The sequence below is a fragment of the Phoca vitulina genome, unplaced genomic scaffold (genome assembly GCF_004348235.1).
Source record: "Phoca vitulina isolate PV1807 unplaced genomic scaffold, GSC_HSeal_1.0 scaffold2, whole genome shotgun sequence".
Lineage (NCBI taxonomy): Eukaryota > Metazoa > Chordata > Mammalia > Carnivora > Phocidae > Phoca > Phoca vitulina.
In genome coordinates, this window is record NW_022589705.1 from 12,299,886 (window position 1) to 12,317,398 (window position 17,513).

Below are 17,513 nucleotides of genomic sequence, written 5' to 3' on the forward strand. Positions count from 1 at the left end.
CCCACATTGAAAGGAGCTTAAGGCCAGGGGCCATGCTTTGCCCCCTCTCACCCTTATTCCCAATACAGTGCTTGGTATATGTTGGCATTTAATAAATACTTTTTAAATAAAAGAATGACTGGAGCAATTGAGTAATAATCTAAGAGCAAATGCCACATAATTTTAGAAGACAGATTATATGGGCTACAGTGATCTGGGAAGGTCTCAAAACACGGAGCCTAAGCTAAGGGATGGATAAGATTTGGAGTTGTGGGAAAAATAGTCATGACAAGGAACAATGGTTTGAAGCTGAGACTGAAATGAACATTTTAAAATACCTTGAATAAATGGATCTCTTTTGAGCTTATGACAGGATACTATGGTTGGAGATATAATTTTCCCATTTAAAATGTTTTCATTGCTCTTCATGACCCACATAATACTTTTCAAACTCTTTAGTATTGGGTTGTTCAGAGTCAAATCAGAGCTCAGCCCGTTAATAGCTTCATGAGCTGGGGCAAGTTGCTTAACTTCCTTTTCTAAGCCTCTATTAGGAAATCACAAAGTGGCGACATAATATCTACCTTACAGTATTTAAATGTTATAGTTAAGGAAATAATACTATTTATCATTTATTCTGTATTTTCATGTGTCAGGCACAGTGCAGAGCTCTTTGTGCATATTAACTTATTAAACTTTTACATCAGCCCCATGTTGATAATTGTTTTTGTTCTTTATAGCGTTGAAAATGTGGTAGTACCACTAACAAATATGGAAAGATGGAAGATAGGATTGCAAACTGTTTGGGGGGTTGGGAAGGAACAAAGAACAGGCCACTCTGTAGAGTATGGCCTACAGCTGTGTTTAATTGTATAGGTGCACTGTTGGGGTCAAGGAAGACTTGGGTCTACTAAGTTATTGGCTTGTCTGTGAAGCTGCTGTGTGCCCTGTGGTCTAATGTAGCTTCAGCTCCCAAGCTGAACATTACCCTGAGACCTCTTGTGATACTGAATGCCTTTTTCTGGGACTCAGCATGGGATAGGGGAAGGGATGGTAAGATTGAGGACATCCCATGGTTGGAGCTCTGCGCTCACTGGGTTGGTGTCACCACAAGCCTAAGCTGAGGGCCATGGCCAGCTGTGGAGCATTCTCATGGGCTGGGGCTGCTCTTCTGGTCATTATCCCAGGCATGGGCCAGGTAAAAATTCCCAGAAACCAAGACTCCTACAGATTTTCTTTTTTGTTAAACTCGGGGTCATAGAAGATAAAGGTTAGAAGCATTAATTTTGGAAATCAATAGACAACATTTGAATCATGATGCTTAAATTTTCTAGTTAGGTGACCCTCAAAATATTACTTAAGCTCTTTGAGCCTCAGCGTCATCATCTGCCATTGTTGTGATGTCAAATGAGAAAATATAGGTAAAGCAAGTGTCACGACAATGCTCCAGAGATCCTAAGCACTTAGAAGTTGCTGATGCTGACCGTTTTAGTTTCTCCTCCCAGGTGAATGCAGGCCCAGGGTTCTGGCCAGAGTTGATGTACCATGGCTGGGAGCCATCCACAGGCTTTCATGCATGAGGCCAACAGCCAATCTCTGGGAATAAAAGGAAATCACACCAAGTTACCCATCTTAACTGACCTGGCAATCTGAAGGGTCCAGGCCCAGAAGGAGAATCCAGGTGTAAGCCGACAAAAGACTTGGGGAGGTGGAGAGGGAGAGGGGCTGCCTGTGGATGGTTGCATATGGTGGAGAACTTATTGCAGCATTGCTAGAGGGCGCTGCTTACCTCTGCCAGCCTGCATGGAAGGAGAACCCTGAGGGCACAGGCCTAAGTCTGCGGCTGAGCCCACAGGCTGTGGCAGTAACTTAGGCACATGATGCTTGTGGCCAGAGAAGAGGCAAGGCCTGCTGGAGGAACATGGGAAGGAAGATACTGTGCTCCATGCTGCTTTTCACCACTGACATCACCTAGTGTTGGGGCGCGGAAGGCTCATAGACTCAAGCAAGGTCAGGATTTAATTGTATTTTTATAACATTGTTTAGGGCATTGAGGGCACTCAGATGTTTTTTGACTCTGTTTGCTAGAATGCCCTGATATTTTTTGAGGGTGCTTGTGCTTTTCTTTTTTCGAGGTAGGCTGGCACATGTGTCTATTTCCAGCCAGTGACACTGTTCCAGTTTTTGTTTTAGGAGTAGCTACTTGAGTTTCCCTGTGCTGTATGCTTTTGGCCTCATTTGGGAGTTTAAATTATTTCAGAATGGATAGAGACTGTAGGACAGAGAATCCCAAATCACAGGACAATTTGAAGTTCATTGACAAAGGATAGTGAGAAAGTGTGCTTTGCAGAATATTTTACTCTGAGTTTCTCTAATGTAATTAGTTTTGAAGGGGAAAAAAAAAAAACCAACATTCAGCGGAAAGGCAGGAATAGAGGATCAATCTAGTACTTCACGGTGGAGGATGAGGCTGTGTTCAGGCTATTCTGCATAACTGAGACCAGTAGGCACCACTGACTCCACAGAAAACAGGGCTGGCTCCCTTTTGCTGTCTGTTCTTTTGGACACCCAGGTAGTAATGGCAGGTTTGGATTCATTTTCTTCAGAAATATTTGGGAAATACTATCACCCAAATACTTGGAGATATAAAGTAGCAGTGAAGGGCCTCCATCCTGTGGCTGGAGAAAGCTGAAAGTTTACTTGGGTTTCCGGCTTATTTTGTGTTGTCTGACATCAAGGCATCATCAAATTTTCTTCAGGCTCGGGGATAGACCAAAGAAGCACGAGGTTTTTCCTCCCTCTAAGGTAGCCTTGATACCATTAGGGGCGGTGTTGTTTGCCTTGGTGGAGAGAGAGATGCATCTGTGTGTGTTTCTCCCCATCTGCCATGGGGGTGAGGGGGAGGGAAGCACAGCTTCTATCACGTTTCTCTCCTTGAAGGTCAGGTGCATTTGCCGCCCTCTGAAACCTCTGTTTTCCTTACTTATCCAGCCTTTTTCTGACTTATGCTAATCCCATACTAGTTCTCCGGACTGGAGTGTCTTGTCTTCTCAGGGCTATTCATTCTTTCCAGCTTGAGTGCTGCATGCTTCCCAGAGGTCCTAGAGCTTGGCAAGGGTCATTGGCCACGTGGCTCTCATCTGTCAGCCTTAGCAGCCCCTGACCTGCTCCAGGAAGTTCTTTAATACTAGGACAGATGTACAGTAGCAGCCCATATCTTGAGATCAGTCATCTTTCTTTAATGATTCAGCTGAATGTGCACTCCCCGCTCCCATCCGGATCTGTATCATTTTTGTTACCTTTCTGTTTTTGTGTGCCCTGATGCAGTTCTTGTGCGTAAATTTGGTCTTTAAGCATGAACCCATCCGTGGTTCTCTTGTCTACCCTAGAATTCAGGGCATCAACTCTCCAGCTCTTCACCTGAATAAATCCTTGCTTCTCCCTAGCTGATACCTTTGAACACTAATAGCTTCTCTCCTACTTTAATAAAAGTTTTTGTTGTATCTGCCCTGGAATGGGGACTCTGGGTAGCCACCTGTCTTCTCATCTCCAGTTGCTGTGTTTTGCTCCTGAAGCATGGTTCTCTATGCCCTGTGCAAGCTCTTCCCTCCTGTACAAATTGTCCACATGTGAGTCTTGTCTCTTCACTTTATGGCAACCTTGTAGAGGACAGGTGTCTTCATGATGCGTAAGTTTCACAGGGCCTAGAATATTCCAAACCACTTTAAAAACCCTTATTAGTTGTGTATTTTGTCATGGTAATATTAATAACAAATATGCCTTTCCCTTTAACAAGTATATTTAATGTTTTAGAGTACTTGCCTTTTTGGGGGAGTAGGTTTTGGTTTTGATAAATGATAGTAGCTTCAATTCATGTGAAATTTATACTGAAATCCTGCTCAATTTATACTTCTGCATGGAGTCTAGTGTAAAACAGAGACTTGAAATGAAAAGGATAAGATGTTGATTAAAAAACGTTTTTTCATATATAATCATCACAGAATTTGAAGAGGAAATCCTTATGAGGCATGTCAGATTATCTTTCAGATTTCCTCTTTTGTTTCTCAATATTGCTTTGTAGCAGTATCCTCTCCATCTCCGCATGCTTATAAAACACATTAATTCAACAGCAAACTTCATATTATCAGACACAATTTAAAATGTGCCATAAGAACTTAAATTCACCATGCCAGCTCAGCATTCCTAATTCATGTCATCTTCAGTGTTTGAGTTTAGGGTGCAGATTTATTGGACCAGAGAATGAGAAAATCCAAATTCTCTAGAACCTGTCCCTTACATGGAATAGCTAACACAGTGGGACATGTCTTGCTGTTCAATCCTGAATATTGAGAGTCTCTCTGCCTGCCTGCCCTTCTCTCTTTACCTTTCTCACTCTCTCAGTATCAGGAGGATAAATAATATGTTTTAATGGGAGAATTGAAGTAAAGCAAGATAATCCAGATTCATTGGGTATCTGTGGTTGTTGGAGTAGATAAATTCACTGTTCCATTCCCAGTGTTAGAAAGCAACTGGAGTATAATAGACACTCAATTTGTTGAATGTATGACTAAATAAATAAATTTTGATATCCTTATGAAATTTATTTCCATTGATTCAGGATATGGTGATGGGTGGGTCATTATTTTGTTCTACCTTTATGAGGCCTCTGAGGTTTCCACCACATGTTGTCACTTATGACAATGATAATAATAAGAGTAGATGTATCATCTAGCATTTGTATAATGCTTTTCATTTAATAAAATTTAATAATATGTACATATATGTGTTTTCATTTTATTTTCAGGACAAATCTGAGTGATAGAACAGGTACCAACAAATGGTGATCCTCCTTCCTTCTCCCACTCCCACCCACTTCTAAAGCAGGGGTGACAGATGTAATTCTTTGATTAGCAAGGAGACTAAAAATAGAAAGATATGTTCTGTGCCAAGAGCCACACATCAAGTTTGTAACAAAGACCCAAATTGCTTATTGTCTGACATTTTTTGCACTTTAAATGTATTCTAGATTTCACTGACTTTACATTTCATTCAATAATTTCCTTGAGATGTCACAGAAATTCAGTGATGGATGTATATTTAAAATTACTATAGAGTCAACGTTGAATGAAATAAAGAAGTGCAATATATAATAGATAAGAAAATACTATTTTTCAGAGCCAAGCATTATCTTATTTTTATTGGTATTTTGGAACTATTTATTCATTTCCCTAGATAAAGGACTGTACGTGATTTGGAATATAAAGAATAAGATTTGGATGTGATTTATAAATCTCTTTTCTGTTTTCATTCCTTTTATGAATCCTTAGGACTAGGTGAAGGTGTCCCTTCTGAACTTTGTTTTTTTAACTTGGTTTTTGGAGGAGCTGTTTGTTGTTCATTTTATTGCCTTTTCCAGTAGCCAGCAGTGTAATTAGTGTGCTGTGGTGTTGAGGGAACAAATTATGAAAAAACAAGTAAGGATTTAGGATTGTTTACAGAGAGATTGTGTGTTTCAGGGTCTTTGTACTTATCTATTAGCTATTTGGTGGATTTAATTTCACAATTATCCTTCACAATATAGGATAGTCTGAAATTTTTCATGATAACAAAAGAAAGGAAAAACCCACCATTTAATGAAACTCTTAAAGTTGTATCTGACAGGAAAGCCTACATTGGGGGAATAAAATGATAGATCTTATTTTGGTTTTTGGCAAAGACTACTTGGCTTAAGTATGCTTTTTTAGAATTGGAGAATTCAGAACACATGAGACATTACAAAAACAACCTGGATAGCTCTTCTGATATTCTTGAATGTTTAGTTAGTTGGTAAATCTCAGAGTATACAAAATACTTGACTAAATATGATCTGTTTTCCAGCTGGCTCAATAATCAGTCCTGTATGTTGGGGACTGAGTGAGGCATGGGGTTTCTATTTCATGCAACTTTAGGTCTGTTTTGAACTTTAGGTCTGTAGGATTTGTGTATTTTTCTGATCTATCTTTAGTCCTCATGGAGAAAGGAGTTATATAAACTAATATCAATTAAGATAATAATAGCCTCCATTTGTTTTGGAAATTTCTTCTAAATTATAAGGACTGCTACCTCTAGATCTAGTACTTGAGGACTTGGCACAAATGTTTGTCTTATCTATAGATAATTTTCATATATTTGGAATTATTCTTAAACTTGAAAGATATTTGACTAGCCAAAGCTTGGTATCTGACTTTAGGGGACGCGAAGGCTGTTTTAAGTGATGATATGTAGATGGAATAGGTCCTGAAAGCTTTCCCCACCCCCCCCATAGAATTGCTTTTGCTGAGTGATACTTTAGCATGATGTCATGGGTTCACATCAGGAAGAGGTAGAAGGGGCAGGTGCACATTTGTATTTATGAGGATGTTGGAGACATTGGCTACATATCACACACTGTGCCCCTTTTATGAAAACCTAATCACTGCGATTTTTCTTACACTGTCGTGCCGGGAAAATTTGTACAATTATCTTAGAAGCTATCCTATTTTCCTCTTTGCTTTGGTTTCTGGGAAATTTAGCACTAAATTTGTAACCTATGTTTAACAATCAGTTGTATTTGTAATACATTTTGTACACTAACTTCATTTTACTCTTATATCTTTAATCTTCTTTTGACATTCTGTTAAACTTCAACACATTTGTTGAATGCCTGTTTATGCTAGGCACCACGCATGATGCTTGGGATACAGAGATAAAAACAATCTGACACAGCCCTGGCCTCATGGAGCTTATAGTATTTTGGGGGAAAAGAAATATTAATAAAATAGTCATGCAAATAAATGTAAAAAAGGATATTGTTACACATATAATGAGGGAACATTACATACTACGAGACTATAGTGATCCTAATTTCTCCTTTCCTGTGTATGTTATATCCTCTATGGTAACAGAAATACACACACATATACATATGTACATATTGTTCAATAGTAAAACTTTATACTTCTATTTTCTTGTAAAAGCTCTTCTTCAATATGATTAAATGGCTGATTACTCTTCCATTATATGGAATTACCACAATATACTTGCCCAGTACCTTATCACTGGGCATTTAATTTACTTACAGTTATTAACTATTATAAACAAAATGTTCTAATTTTCATTTTTTTGAAAGCCAAGGTTTCCTAGTGGGTAATGTATTAGGAAGAAAAAAGATACATTCCACCCCCCACACTCGAGCAGTTTGGGTAGAATCCTGTTTAATTAGTCAAGGATAGAGATGTTACTGATAGCAGAAAGAACAGGAACAAGGTGTAGCTGAGCTAGCTTTCCTTGGGTCTGTAACTGCTGGTCACTCTGTCTGCATGGGGCAACATCTTGCCTATTCCAGAAAATTCAGTTCCTGCTGTAGCACTATGCATTTGTACCAGGGGCTAGGCTACCATTTTGAAATGCTAACAATCTGTGTGCTCCCATTTAAGGAAATATTTACAGATGATGAACTCTGTTGGTTCTTAGACTAAATGCAGCCTCACAAAGATCGTATCTCTAAGGGGGTGGGGGTTGGGAAGGGAAGAACGAAGCAATTAAATGTCCAGGAATGACTGTTTCCAGACATTGTGCTTGCTGTAGCCCTGATGTTCTGGAGCATCCATATCTCTACACTTACTGATGAGGCTGAATAGTTTATTACAGGCTTCTCAGTCAGTTGTTTTTTCTTTATCAGTTTCTTGGTCGTATCCTTTGCCAAGTTTTCTGTGGGTCAAATTTATCATCATACTATCACTGATTTGTAATAGCTCCTTTTATACCCAGAATATTTTCACATATGTTGCAAGCACTTAATTCTGTTTGTCTTTGCTTTTTAATTGCCTTGTGATATTTTTAGCATAGTGATTAAGAGCAGAGGCTTGAGACACATCTTTGCCTGAGATCCTGTTCAATGACATATTGTCTGTGTACTTGAGTCAGGTTGCTTGTACATATTCTTGTGATTATTCCTGTTGTTCTTTTCATCTTAAAAAAGAGGAGATGTAAGGAATACATTGAATAATGCACGTTTGCTGTAGAAACTTCGGAAAACACAGATAACTTTAAAATTAAAAAAAAAAAGCATAATGCCCTTACCTATTGTTCTCATTTTCACATATGTATGTTAGCAAATAGTTTGTGTTATGTCAATCACAGATATAGATACAGTTTAGTAGCAACTTATTCTCCTATAATATATTGCAAATATCTTTCTTGGCTAATATATATATGTTCTCTTTTTCCTTTCTGATTGTTGTATGGTATTCCATCGCAAAGATGTGCTATAATTTCTCTGTTTCCTTATCTTTTAATTAAATCAACTCCAACTTTTAATTATTAAAACTCTTGTAATGAAACCTTCATGATTATTTCGAATAAGTAGAATTTTATATTAAATGATTAGTAAATCTTTCAGGTTAAACTTTGGGATATTTTTGTAGCTTCATCCACCCTAGGTATTATCGGTTTTCTTTTATCTCTTTCTTTTTTGCCAATTTGATATGTGAAATGATATCTTATTTAAATTTGCATTTCTTTTGGTTACCAGTAACTTAAGCATGTTTTGTGTTCATTGATTGTTTTATTTCTTTTTTAATAAATCGCCTTGTTGATTTCTTTGCTAATTTTTCAACTGGGGTCTCCATTTTTTTCTTACAGATTTTCAAGAACATTTATGTATTGCAAGGACATTAATCTTTTATATATATTACAGATATTTTCCTACTTTCTGGTTTTTTTTATTGTTTTTGGTTCAAGGAAAATTTTGGGTTTTTAAAGATTATGTAGTCATCAATATTTTCTTCAAGTGTTTTTGTTTTCTTAAAACATATTTCAGATTTCTATCTAAATTTTATATTTACATATAGAAATAAGCTGCATGAGGGCAGAAGTTTTGTCCATCTTAAACCTCATTGCTGGCTATGTTCATGGCACATTTATAGGCATATAATACATATTTGTCAAATAGTATCAATCTTTATCTAAACTTTATATCCTTATAAAATAAGTGATAGTAACATAATTTCCTTAACATTTTCAAAAAGCTGGGAATGCATTTTCTGAAATATATTTTGTTATTTTTTCTTTGGGACATTCTTCCTTTCACCTGCTGAATTCCTGATTATCTTTAGATCTCAATGCAAGCATTGTTTCTATAGGAAAGCCTTCTGTGATAATCTGTTCACAAGGTCACATTCCAAGTTGTAAGTTTTCCTAACACTATCTTTGACACACCTGTAATTTCATAGTTGTCTATGGAATTATTTAGATATTTATTTTCCCCATCAGCACCAAACAACAGAAATTTTACTTGTTTCTACTCATCATTGTATCCCACTGCCTACACGTATTAAGTTTTTATTTTTTGAGCAGATAAATAAGTGAACAAACTCACAAAAATCACATACCACCTTTGTGCACATGCTTGGTCCCCTGTAAGACTATCTTATTGATCTTTTTGTCTGTCTTGTTGTCAGTCCCATACCGATTTAATAATGTACCTTTAGAAAATGTACCTACGTATTCCCTGCAATAATTTGTCTTAGTTTTAAAATTTTCCTGATTATCCTCACACGTTTATTCACCCAGTTGAATTTTATAATCATTTCTCAAGTTAAAAAAAAAAAAGTGTGTCTGTGTGTGTGTTTGTTTAGGGGAAAATAATTGTTTCTTTATAAATTAACCTGAGAGAGTGTGTATTTATAATAAAATATGCAAACTTCTTATTCAGCAGTTTGGATATGTAGCTTTTATTTACTTGAATACTTTTGATTTTCCTCTAATTTTTAAATTTCATTCATATAGAACCTGAACATTTCATGCTGGGATTTTTCTTAAGACATTTTTGTGCAGGGAAGAGTAAACTTGGGGGGTTTGGGTTTGTTGTCTTTAAAAGGGTCTGCTTACAGGGTTGTCCTTTGGCTGGCGTCTGGGAACTTTGGCTTTGAAATGTCCCCTCTGGTGCCAAGTGGTAAGGCCATTTGGTGTGCCCAGGGACTGAATTTCATTGTGCCAGCCTACCTGAACTTTTTTTTTTTTTTTAAATCATGTGATTTATGGTGAGCATCTACTTTCCTTCTGGGAGTTTTTAATGATTGTGGCTGATCATGTGGCTGATCATGATGGCTGGTCATGATGGTGCTTATGTGACCAACCTGTGAAAATCCTTGAACTTTGAGTCTCAAGGAATGTTGCTGGGTGAAAACACTACTCACATGTTCCTGCATTTCACTGCTGGAGAACGTTGGGATCCTAGAGATATGTTTTTCCAGACACTACCTGAATGTGTCTTTTCTTCTTACTAGTTTCACTAGTTTGTGTTTCTTCTTTTGGTTTTTCCCAGTTGTCCCAACAGTGTCACCTCCAAATGATAATTCTGTATTTTTTTTTTTTTTTACAATATCTCTCACATTTATTTTTGTCCTATTACATTGATCAGATCCTCCAGAACAATGCTGAATAATTGACTTCAGCAAACTTTGCTTAACTTCAATAGGATACTGCTAGTGTTTAAAATTAAGTATGTTTTCTATTGTCTTTAGCTTGATACTCTTCATTATGTCAAGGAAGTATCCCTCAACATCTGATTTATTTAGAATTTCATCAGAAGCACATGCTACATTTTATTAAATGTCTTTTTTGGCATCTGTTGAGATGACCCAGTGCTTTTTCTGGTTCTTTATTCATGTGATAAATTATTATATGTATTTTAAAATCTTATTTAAAAAGAGGCATGATATGACTAAGTATCTTGAAGATAATAGTCTCCCATTTTAAATGTTAATCTCATCCAAAAACACCCTCATGGAAACACCTGGAAAAATGTTTGACCAAAAATCTGGGCTGACACATAAATTTAACCATGATGGGTGGCACAGATGATGCTGTAGTAAATATGCCCTATCCACCATTCTGTGAATACCTGATAGTCATTTCAGAACTTTCAATCTCATCTTCCCCCCCAGACTTGCATAACTTTCCCTTTTTCCTTCATCTACCAAACACCACTTGTTCTCACTTGCTCCCATGTAGCCACTGATCGATCTTTTTATTTCTTTTATCTTTAATTATATTTTCTGAGTGTTTCATGGGTATGAGCTTTTGTTTCTTTAACTCAATGGATGATTTTCTAGGGGTAGTAACTGTTGTTTTTCTTTTTTCCTTTAGCTTTTTTCCCTTTAAGTAGCGGATATTTAAAATATAGCTAGTGGCCTTTGTTTATTTATTCAACAATGATCTATATTAAACGTGAGACACTGACGTAATAAGACTGGACAATATAAACACGAATAGCACAGAGCTAGTTTTCTGGTAGTGGGAAGCAGATAATAAGTGGTTATACTACAATGTGTAGTACTACACTAGAGGACTGGAAAAGTACTTTGGGAACCCAGATGAAATGATAATCATTATCTTTATCCTGTGGACTCACAGAAGATTTTATCCAAGGAGTCCCATTTTTATCTGGCCCAAAATGAGTAACCAGGCAAGTTAGCAGCTGCAGGCTGAGGGAAACATTTTAGGCAGAGGGATTGGACTACAAAAGTACAGAGTTATGAACGAGAAGAATATGTTTAGGAAATGTGACAAGGTCTGTGTACCTCTAGTTATGGCTTATGAGCGTTTGGGAAAGAAGAGGCATGCAAGGGGCATGCTAGAACTTAAAACACTTTGTATGCCCTTGCTAGAAGTTGTAGCTTCAGGCAGTAGGAACCAGCAGAAGTCTCCAAGGGAGGGAGTGACCTATTTTTATTTTTTGAAGGTAATTCTGGGAATAGTATGGAAGATGGCCTTACGTAGGGAAAGAAAGTAGAAGACGGAATGATTAAGAAGGCCATTGTAACAATTTAGTTGAGAGATACTGAGGGATTGAATTAGGTAGTAAGGAAAGAGAATGGAACCTGAATTTTTGAAGAGGTATTTTTAAGGTTGAATCAACAGAAATTTGTTATGGTTTCAGGAAAGGAGAAATTGGAACAGAGAATGGGTTAAGGGAAAATGAATATGTAGAAGGTATGAGGGAGAGGGAAAAATTCATTGCACCTCTCAAGTCTCCAGGCTAGAAGATAGAGTGAATGTTGATGGAATGAAATCAGAATTTGGTCATAGTCCAGTATGTTAGGAAAGGTGTGGAGCTGAGTTTTGTATGTGCTGCATTTGAGATGCCTGTGGAGCCCCTGGGAATCCAGATCCAGAGAATGGAGAAGGAGCCAAGGCTAAGGGGAGACACATGGTCCTCAGCATAGTGCAAACATGAAGCCAGGTGAGAAGAGGCAAGAATCTAAGGAGAATGTGTAAAGTTAAAAGGAGGTGTAAGAGCATTAGCATACTTTGCCCTATAAATATTTGATTGATTAATTGTATTACTAATGGGCCCTATATGAAGCACAAGAAATGGGAACATTTTCCTGAGAAAGCTACAAGATTCCATTCAAGTTCTCACAAGTAAACTGTCATATATCAGAACAGGTTCCTTAAATGGAATCCTCTGTGTCTGTAGAGCTGCGTGACTGAGCAAGTGAGCTAACCTATATTTGACCCTCCGTTCTCATCTATAGATAACCCAGTCCCATAGGGTCTTGCTGTGTTCACTCTTGCTTCACTACAAGGAATGCTCTCTCTAGTGGCCACAGAGATTTTTTTTTTTTTTGGTCAACTAAATGTGATATTAATCCTTGTGTAAGATCTCACCTCTTTCCTTGGCCCCTACCAACCTCTCCTATCTCATCTCTTTCATATCTCCTTTTTACTCATGGGCTCTGGCTGAGGGATCCTTCTTTCTGTTCAGGCCTTAGAATCTGTGTATATGGTAGGTACTTAATATGAAATGAATGAATGACTCTGCCTTCTAGGTTTGTTGTGAGAAGTAAATGTGAAAAAATATATGAAGAGCCTGTTAATGTGCCTGGTGCATTACAAGTGTGCAATAAATGCCACTTTTGGTCATTTTTGTCCTTGTGTTACTCGCCTATAACTCTGATATTTCTCCATATTTTTCTATTCCAATCTACCTTTCCAGCTCTTCCCATCCAGCCAATTACTGTCTTCGGTTTTTGCCTCCCCAAAGGCTGTAGTCCATGTGTGTTGACACCTCTCTTCATTTGGCACTTGATATGATTTCATCTAATTCCCTGGACTTTTGCATACATGTGTTCTCCTGGGCAGCCCTGTTTCTTATCATGCTTAAATCATTATCTATGGATTCCTTGTCCAAAGGACACTGAGCATATAACAGGCTTCCTGCATGAAATTCTCAGGAGAATGGGAATCCTCTGGGAACTAGGTCCCAAGACTACCAAGGGATTCTTACAATTCATAAAGCACTGTTCTGATTATATCGTTATTTTGTGGATTTGGAATCAACAATTTGTAAATGGTAGCCAGTGCTTATTGAACACTAACTCTGGGCTAGGCAAAGTCCTAAGCACTTTACATACATTACCTCACTATGAATTTGATTTTATGAGTATTCCTGTCTTATACTTACTAACTGGCCCAGGGTCACACTGTTAGTGACTTCCAAGTTAGGATTTAAGCCCAGGTGGTCTAATTTCAGATTCCTGTCCTCAACTATACTTTTGAATTCTCTAGTGCCCCAGTAGCAGTTCCTGGGTCCTAGAGTTAACTTTTATTCTTTAGTGTTTAATTTTAAATTTAAAAAATAATATGCAGTTATAGTTTTTTTTTTTTTTTTTTTTTAATTCCAACATTTCTTCCCTACCATTCTACTCTACCATTTTGAGTCTCATTTCACTTATGGCAACTACCATTAACAATATTTTCAGAATTTTTTTTCTTTCTTGTCTTTCTTTTTTTTTTTTTTTTTTTTAACCTCCTTAGTGTGATTCTCCTCTCAGCTTTTTGTCTTCTAAAAAGTCCGCTTATTCCTAGTTGGTTGGTGAAAGTAACTGATGGTCAAAAGACTGGTTATCTGTCTATCACTTAAGTTGAACCCTTAGAGAAAGATATTACACGTCCGTCCCAGGCAAGCTTTTAAAATTAATTAAATTCTTACTTGTTTGGGACCCATTTACATTTCTGAAGGAGACCTACTTTTAGTCTACAACTCCAGACTGATGAATTCTTCAAGTTCCCAGGACTTAAGCTGTTATTTGACAATCCATGTGTGACTCTATCACCTTGATGTTCAGAGAAAAATGAACAACAGGCCTTCCTGGCTAAGGAAATGGGGTTTGATGCTCTTTCCAGTGCATGGCTTTATGGACTCAAGATTCTCGTGAACAGAGTTTTGCTTTTAGATCCTCACCTTTTCTCTACTTCTCTATTCACGAAGAGCTATAATTTTTAATCAGGAACACAAAAATACTGCTATGGAAGTGGCCATGCTTTTCAGCATGCAGCAGAACATTTTCCTAAAAAGTGAGGTCACCAGAAGCATGGAGCAGAGAAATCCCAGATGGCACTAATATCTGATTTCATTTTTAGCATGCTCATATTCAGCAGATGGATTGGAAGGCTGACCTCGCTGACACTTCTGCATCACTGCCCGCTACTCCAATTGCCTTTGTGAATGTTTTTTCATAAGGCTTCTCCTGGTACCTCAGAGATTGATGCCTGGTCGCCCACCTGCGTTATGCTTCATTACACCAAGGCTCTGTGTGGTTGAGAGTTGCTGTATTCTATAAAAGGGGAAATCCTAGCTCATCAGTATCTCAGACTTTTCCTACACTCTCTCAAATTGATTGTAACGTGATGGAGAGCATCATCTTAGCTTTCCTGGTATACCTCCGATTTATATCTGTTTTTTTAGTCCTTTTCTAATTTTTCTGCTTTCTTCTGTGATGTAGATAAATTACAAGTACTATAAAAAAAACTCCTGGAAATGGCTAAATTGACTGTTTCCAACAATCTGATTATATTAAGGTGAATATTGTTGAATTCCTCTTTGCACCAAAGCTTCAGGGGCAAAGAGAACAGACGTGGATTGGAGTGCCTGACTCTGCCATTTCCCTTACTTTAGTATTAGCCTCAGTTTCCTTGTTTGTAAATTACTGATATGATTAGTGCCGAGTCGTTGGGATTGGTGGGAAAGTTAAACAGAGTAACGGACGTTGTGTGGTTGTCACAGCCTTGGCACAAAGTTACTTTGGTTGTGTTATTTTTTTTTTTTCTTTTTATCTGACATCAGTTATGGTAGTTTGCAGTATGCTTCATACATTCTTTTGCATATGTAGATAATAAGAATAAAATATAAAACATAAGTTTTGTTGATTTTTTTAATTTGGATTACAAGGAAAGCAAATTGTTAAGGAGGAAGTTTTTGATGATCAGACTGATGTTTTATTTCAAAACTTTTTATAAAATTATTCACTTTTACAGATCATTACATCATCCACATACCTATTTAGAGATGGCCTCTGTGGGAATGAAGCACCCTCTTCCCCCCCGCTCCTGCCCTCCCCATCTAGTTTATATTTCAGTGATGTGGCTAGAGAAACTCTCACACAGCATGAATATCCAGCAGGTTTTTGTGTTTTTCCTGGCAGGTTGACCTATGTGGCCATTCTGTGGAGTTCTCTGGGAACCCTCAATTCTGAGGAGGATTAGTTTGCTTAAATCCTTACGTGTTGCTGCTTTGCACGCAACCAGATTTTGGTGCATATTTTAATGCAAAGCCTACTTTTGGCTTAGAAAACTTTGCATATTTAATAGCCTTTTTGCTTGAATCAGATCTCTACCCAATGTAATGTTGATGAATTTAGGTTTTAGATGACTGCTATTTTGTTGTGAAACTTTCTTTAGGAAGTTACTTTTTTTTTTTTTTCCTTTTTATAGATCGAACATAAGGCCAGACTACGCAGACTCCAATTTCCATGAGTTCAAGATGCACACCTTCAATCGGGTTACATCCTGCAAAGTCTGCCAGATGCTTCTGAGGTAAGCTTGCTTGGTCCTGTTTTTCAGTTTAAAGGAGCTGCTATAATTGCTGTGTGTTTCAGACTTTTTTAATATCCCAGCCAAAATGTTGTGAAGTAGGGAAATTGCCTTAACAGTTTTGAGCCAACAGATCTTTCCTCAGCCTTGTACCTGGATGCTTCCTTCTGAACTCCAGGAGACCCTCTCCCTCTGCTGAGAAGACTTTGCAGAGCGCTGTGTTCCCTTGTTTTCTTCCTCGCGCTCATGATTTCATAGAGGCAGCATTTAGCACCTTTTAACATATCACTCTCTAATTTTACCTTTCAGAGGAACATTTTATCAAGGCTATTTATGTTTTAAGTGTGGCGCGAGAGCACACAAAGAATGTTTGGGAAGAGTAGACAATTGTGGCAGAGTTAATTCTGCTGGTAAGTCATGTTTATTGTTGTGATTCTGCTTTTAATTAGGACATAAAACTTGATAAACATCATTAAGGCCTAATTTACTCTTAATATGTGTTTATTGTGACATATCTGCTTTTGAAACTATCATTTATAAGGACAATTAAAAAATTGTTCTAAATTCCTGTGACTTTTATACGTACCTGGGAGGCAGAGGCCTTCAAGGGGGGCTTGGAAGGTTTCCGGCCACCCATTTCATTCAGCCTGGCCCCTGAGTCTCACGAATGCTGTACAAATATAGCCAAAGCATGCAAATGGAGAAACAAAAACAAAACCGAAAAAAAAATTTTTTTCACTTCTATCTTTAGTCCTTAAATTTTTCCCTCGTTCTCTTAAATATTCATCTCAGAAATGCTAATGGTGCCAGAAGTAAACATCACACAGACTAATTCATGAATTAATGAATTGAATACATTGTCATTTTGCAGCATTTAACAGAGAGCATATATCCTTTGGATTTTATGTAAATATTTTCCCCTTGGTTTTTAAAAATAATGCTCCATGACTGTTACATGAGCCAGTTGCTAAGACTGTTGGCAATTATGCATTCAATAGCCTTTTGCTTCTCTCTGCTCCTCTTGGGCTCTCTTCCTTCTCTTTCTTTTCTGGCCTCTTTATACTTTCTCTTTCTTCTTCTTTCTCTTTGTCCTTTTCCCCTGAGTTTCTCTTATGTTTTATCAATAAGACCTTTCAAAATCAGTAAAACTTTTTGAACAGAAGAAAGGGATCTTTAACAGCTTGAGTTCAAAAGGTAGCCATGTCAACCTTTGATTTTTCCCAAAGGAAAAGGTGGACATTGAATTATTTTGGATAATATGAAGAAGAGTGAAACAGAGAATAATAGCTCATTTCAGAGCTGAGTTCAGAAAATGGGCAGTTGTAGAAAAGGTGTGAATCCCATTAGAGGACTGGGATCACAGCACATTCCTCTCACTCAGCTCCTTTGGTAGATGTTTTTTAAGGTTCCCATGAGCCATGAGCTCTCTCCATGCCAGGCATGGGCAGCCACAAGGAGAAGCATCCCGGGTTGGTTGAGTACCTGCACTGGGCCCTCTGCCAGGCCCTTCTTGCATGAACTCGTTCAGTCCTCAGGGCAGTGCTTCCCGTTTTCTGATGGGAGTCAGAGTGTTCATGCAATTGACTCCAAGTCTGCTGAGACAAGGAGACAAGATTAGTACCCAGTAAGGTTTCTGA

The 17,513-nt window shown here is 37.7% G+C and overlaps 1 protein-coding gene across 1 annotated transcript in view; it reads left to right on the forward strand.

Annotated features, from left to right (window-relative positions):
* VAV3 (vav guanine nucleotide exchange factor 3) overlaps positions 1-17,513 on the forward strand; it is a 359,106-nt gene that overhangs the window by 214,712 nt on the left and 126,881 nt on the right. Inside the window, exons 16-17 of the mRNA XM_032422283.1 lie at positions 15,778-15,879; positions 16,186-16,286. Of these exons, the coding sequence (XP_032278174.1) occupies positions 15,778-15,879; positions 16,186-16,286 (203 nt within the window). The remainder of the gene's footprint in view (positions 1-15,777; positions 15,880-16,185; positions 16,287-17,513) is intronic.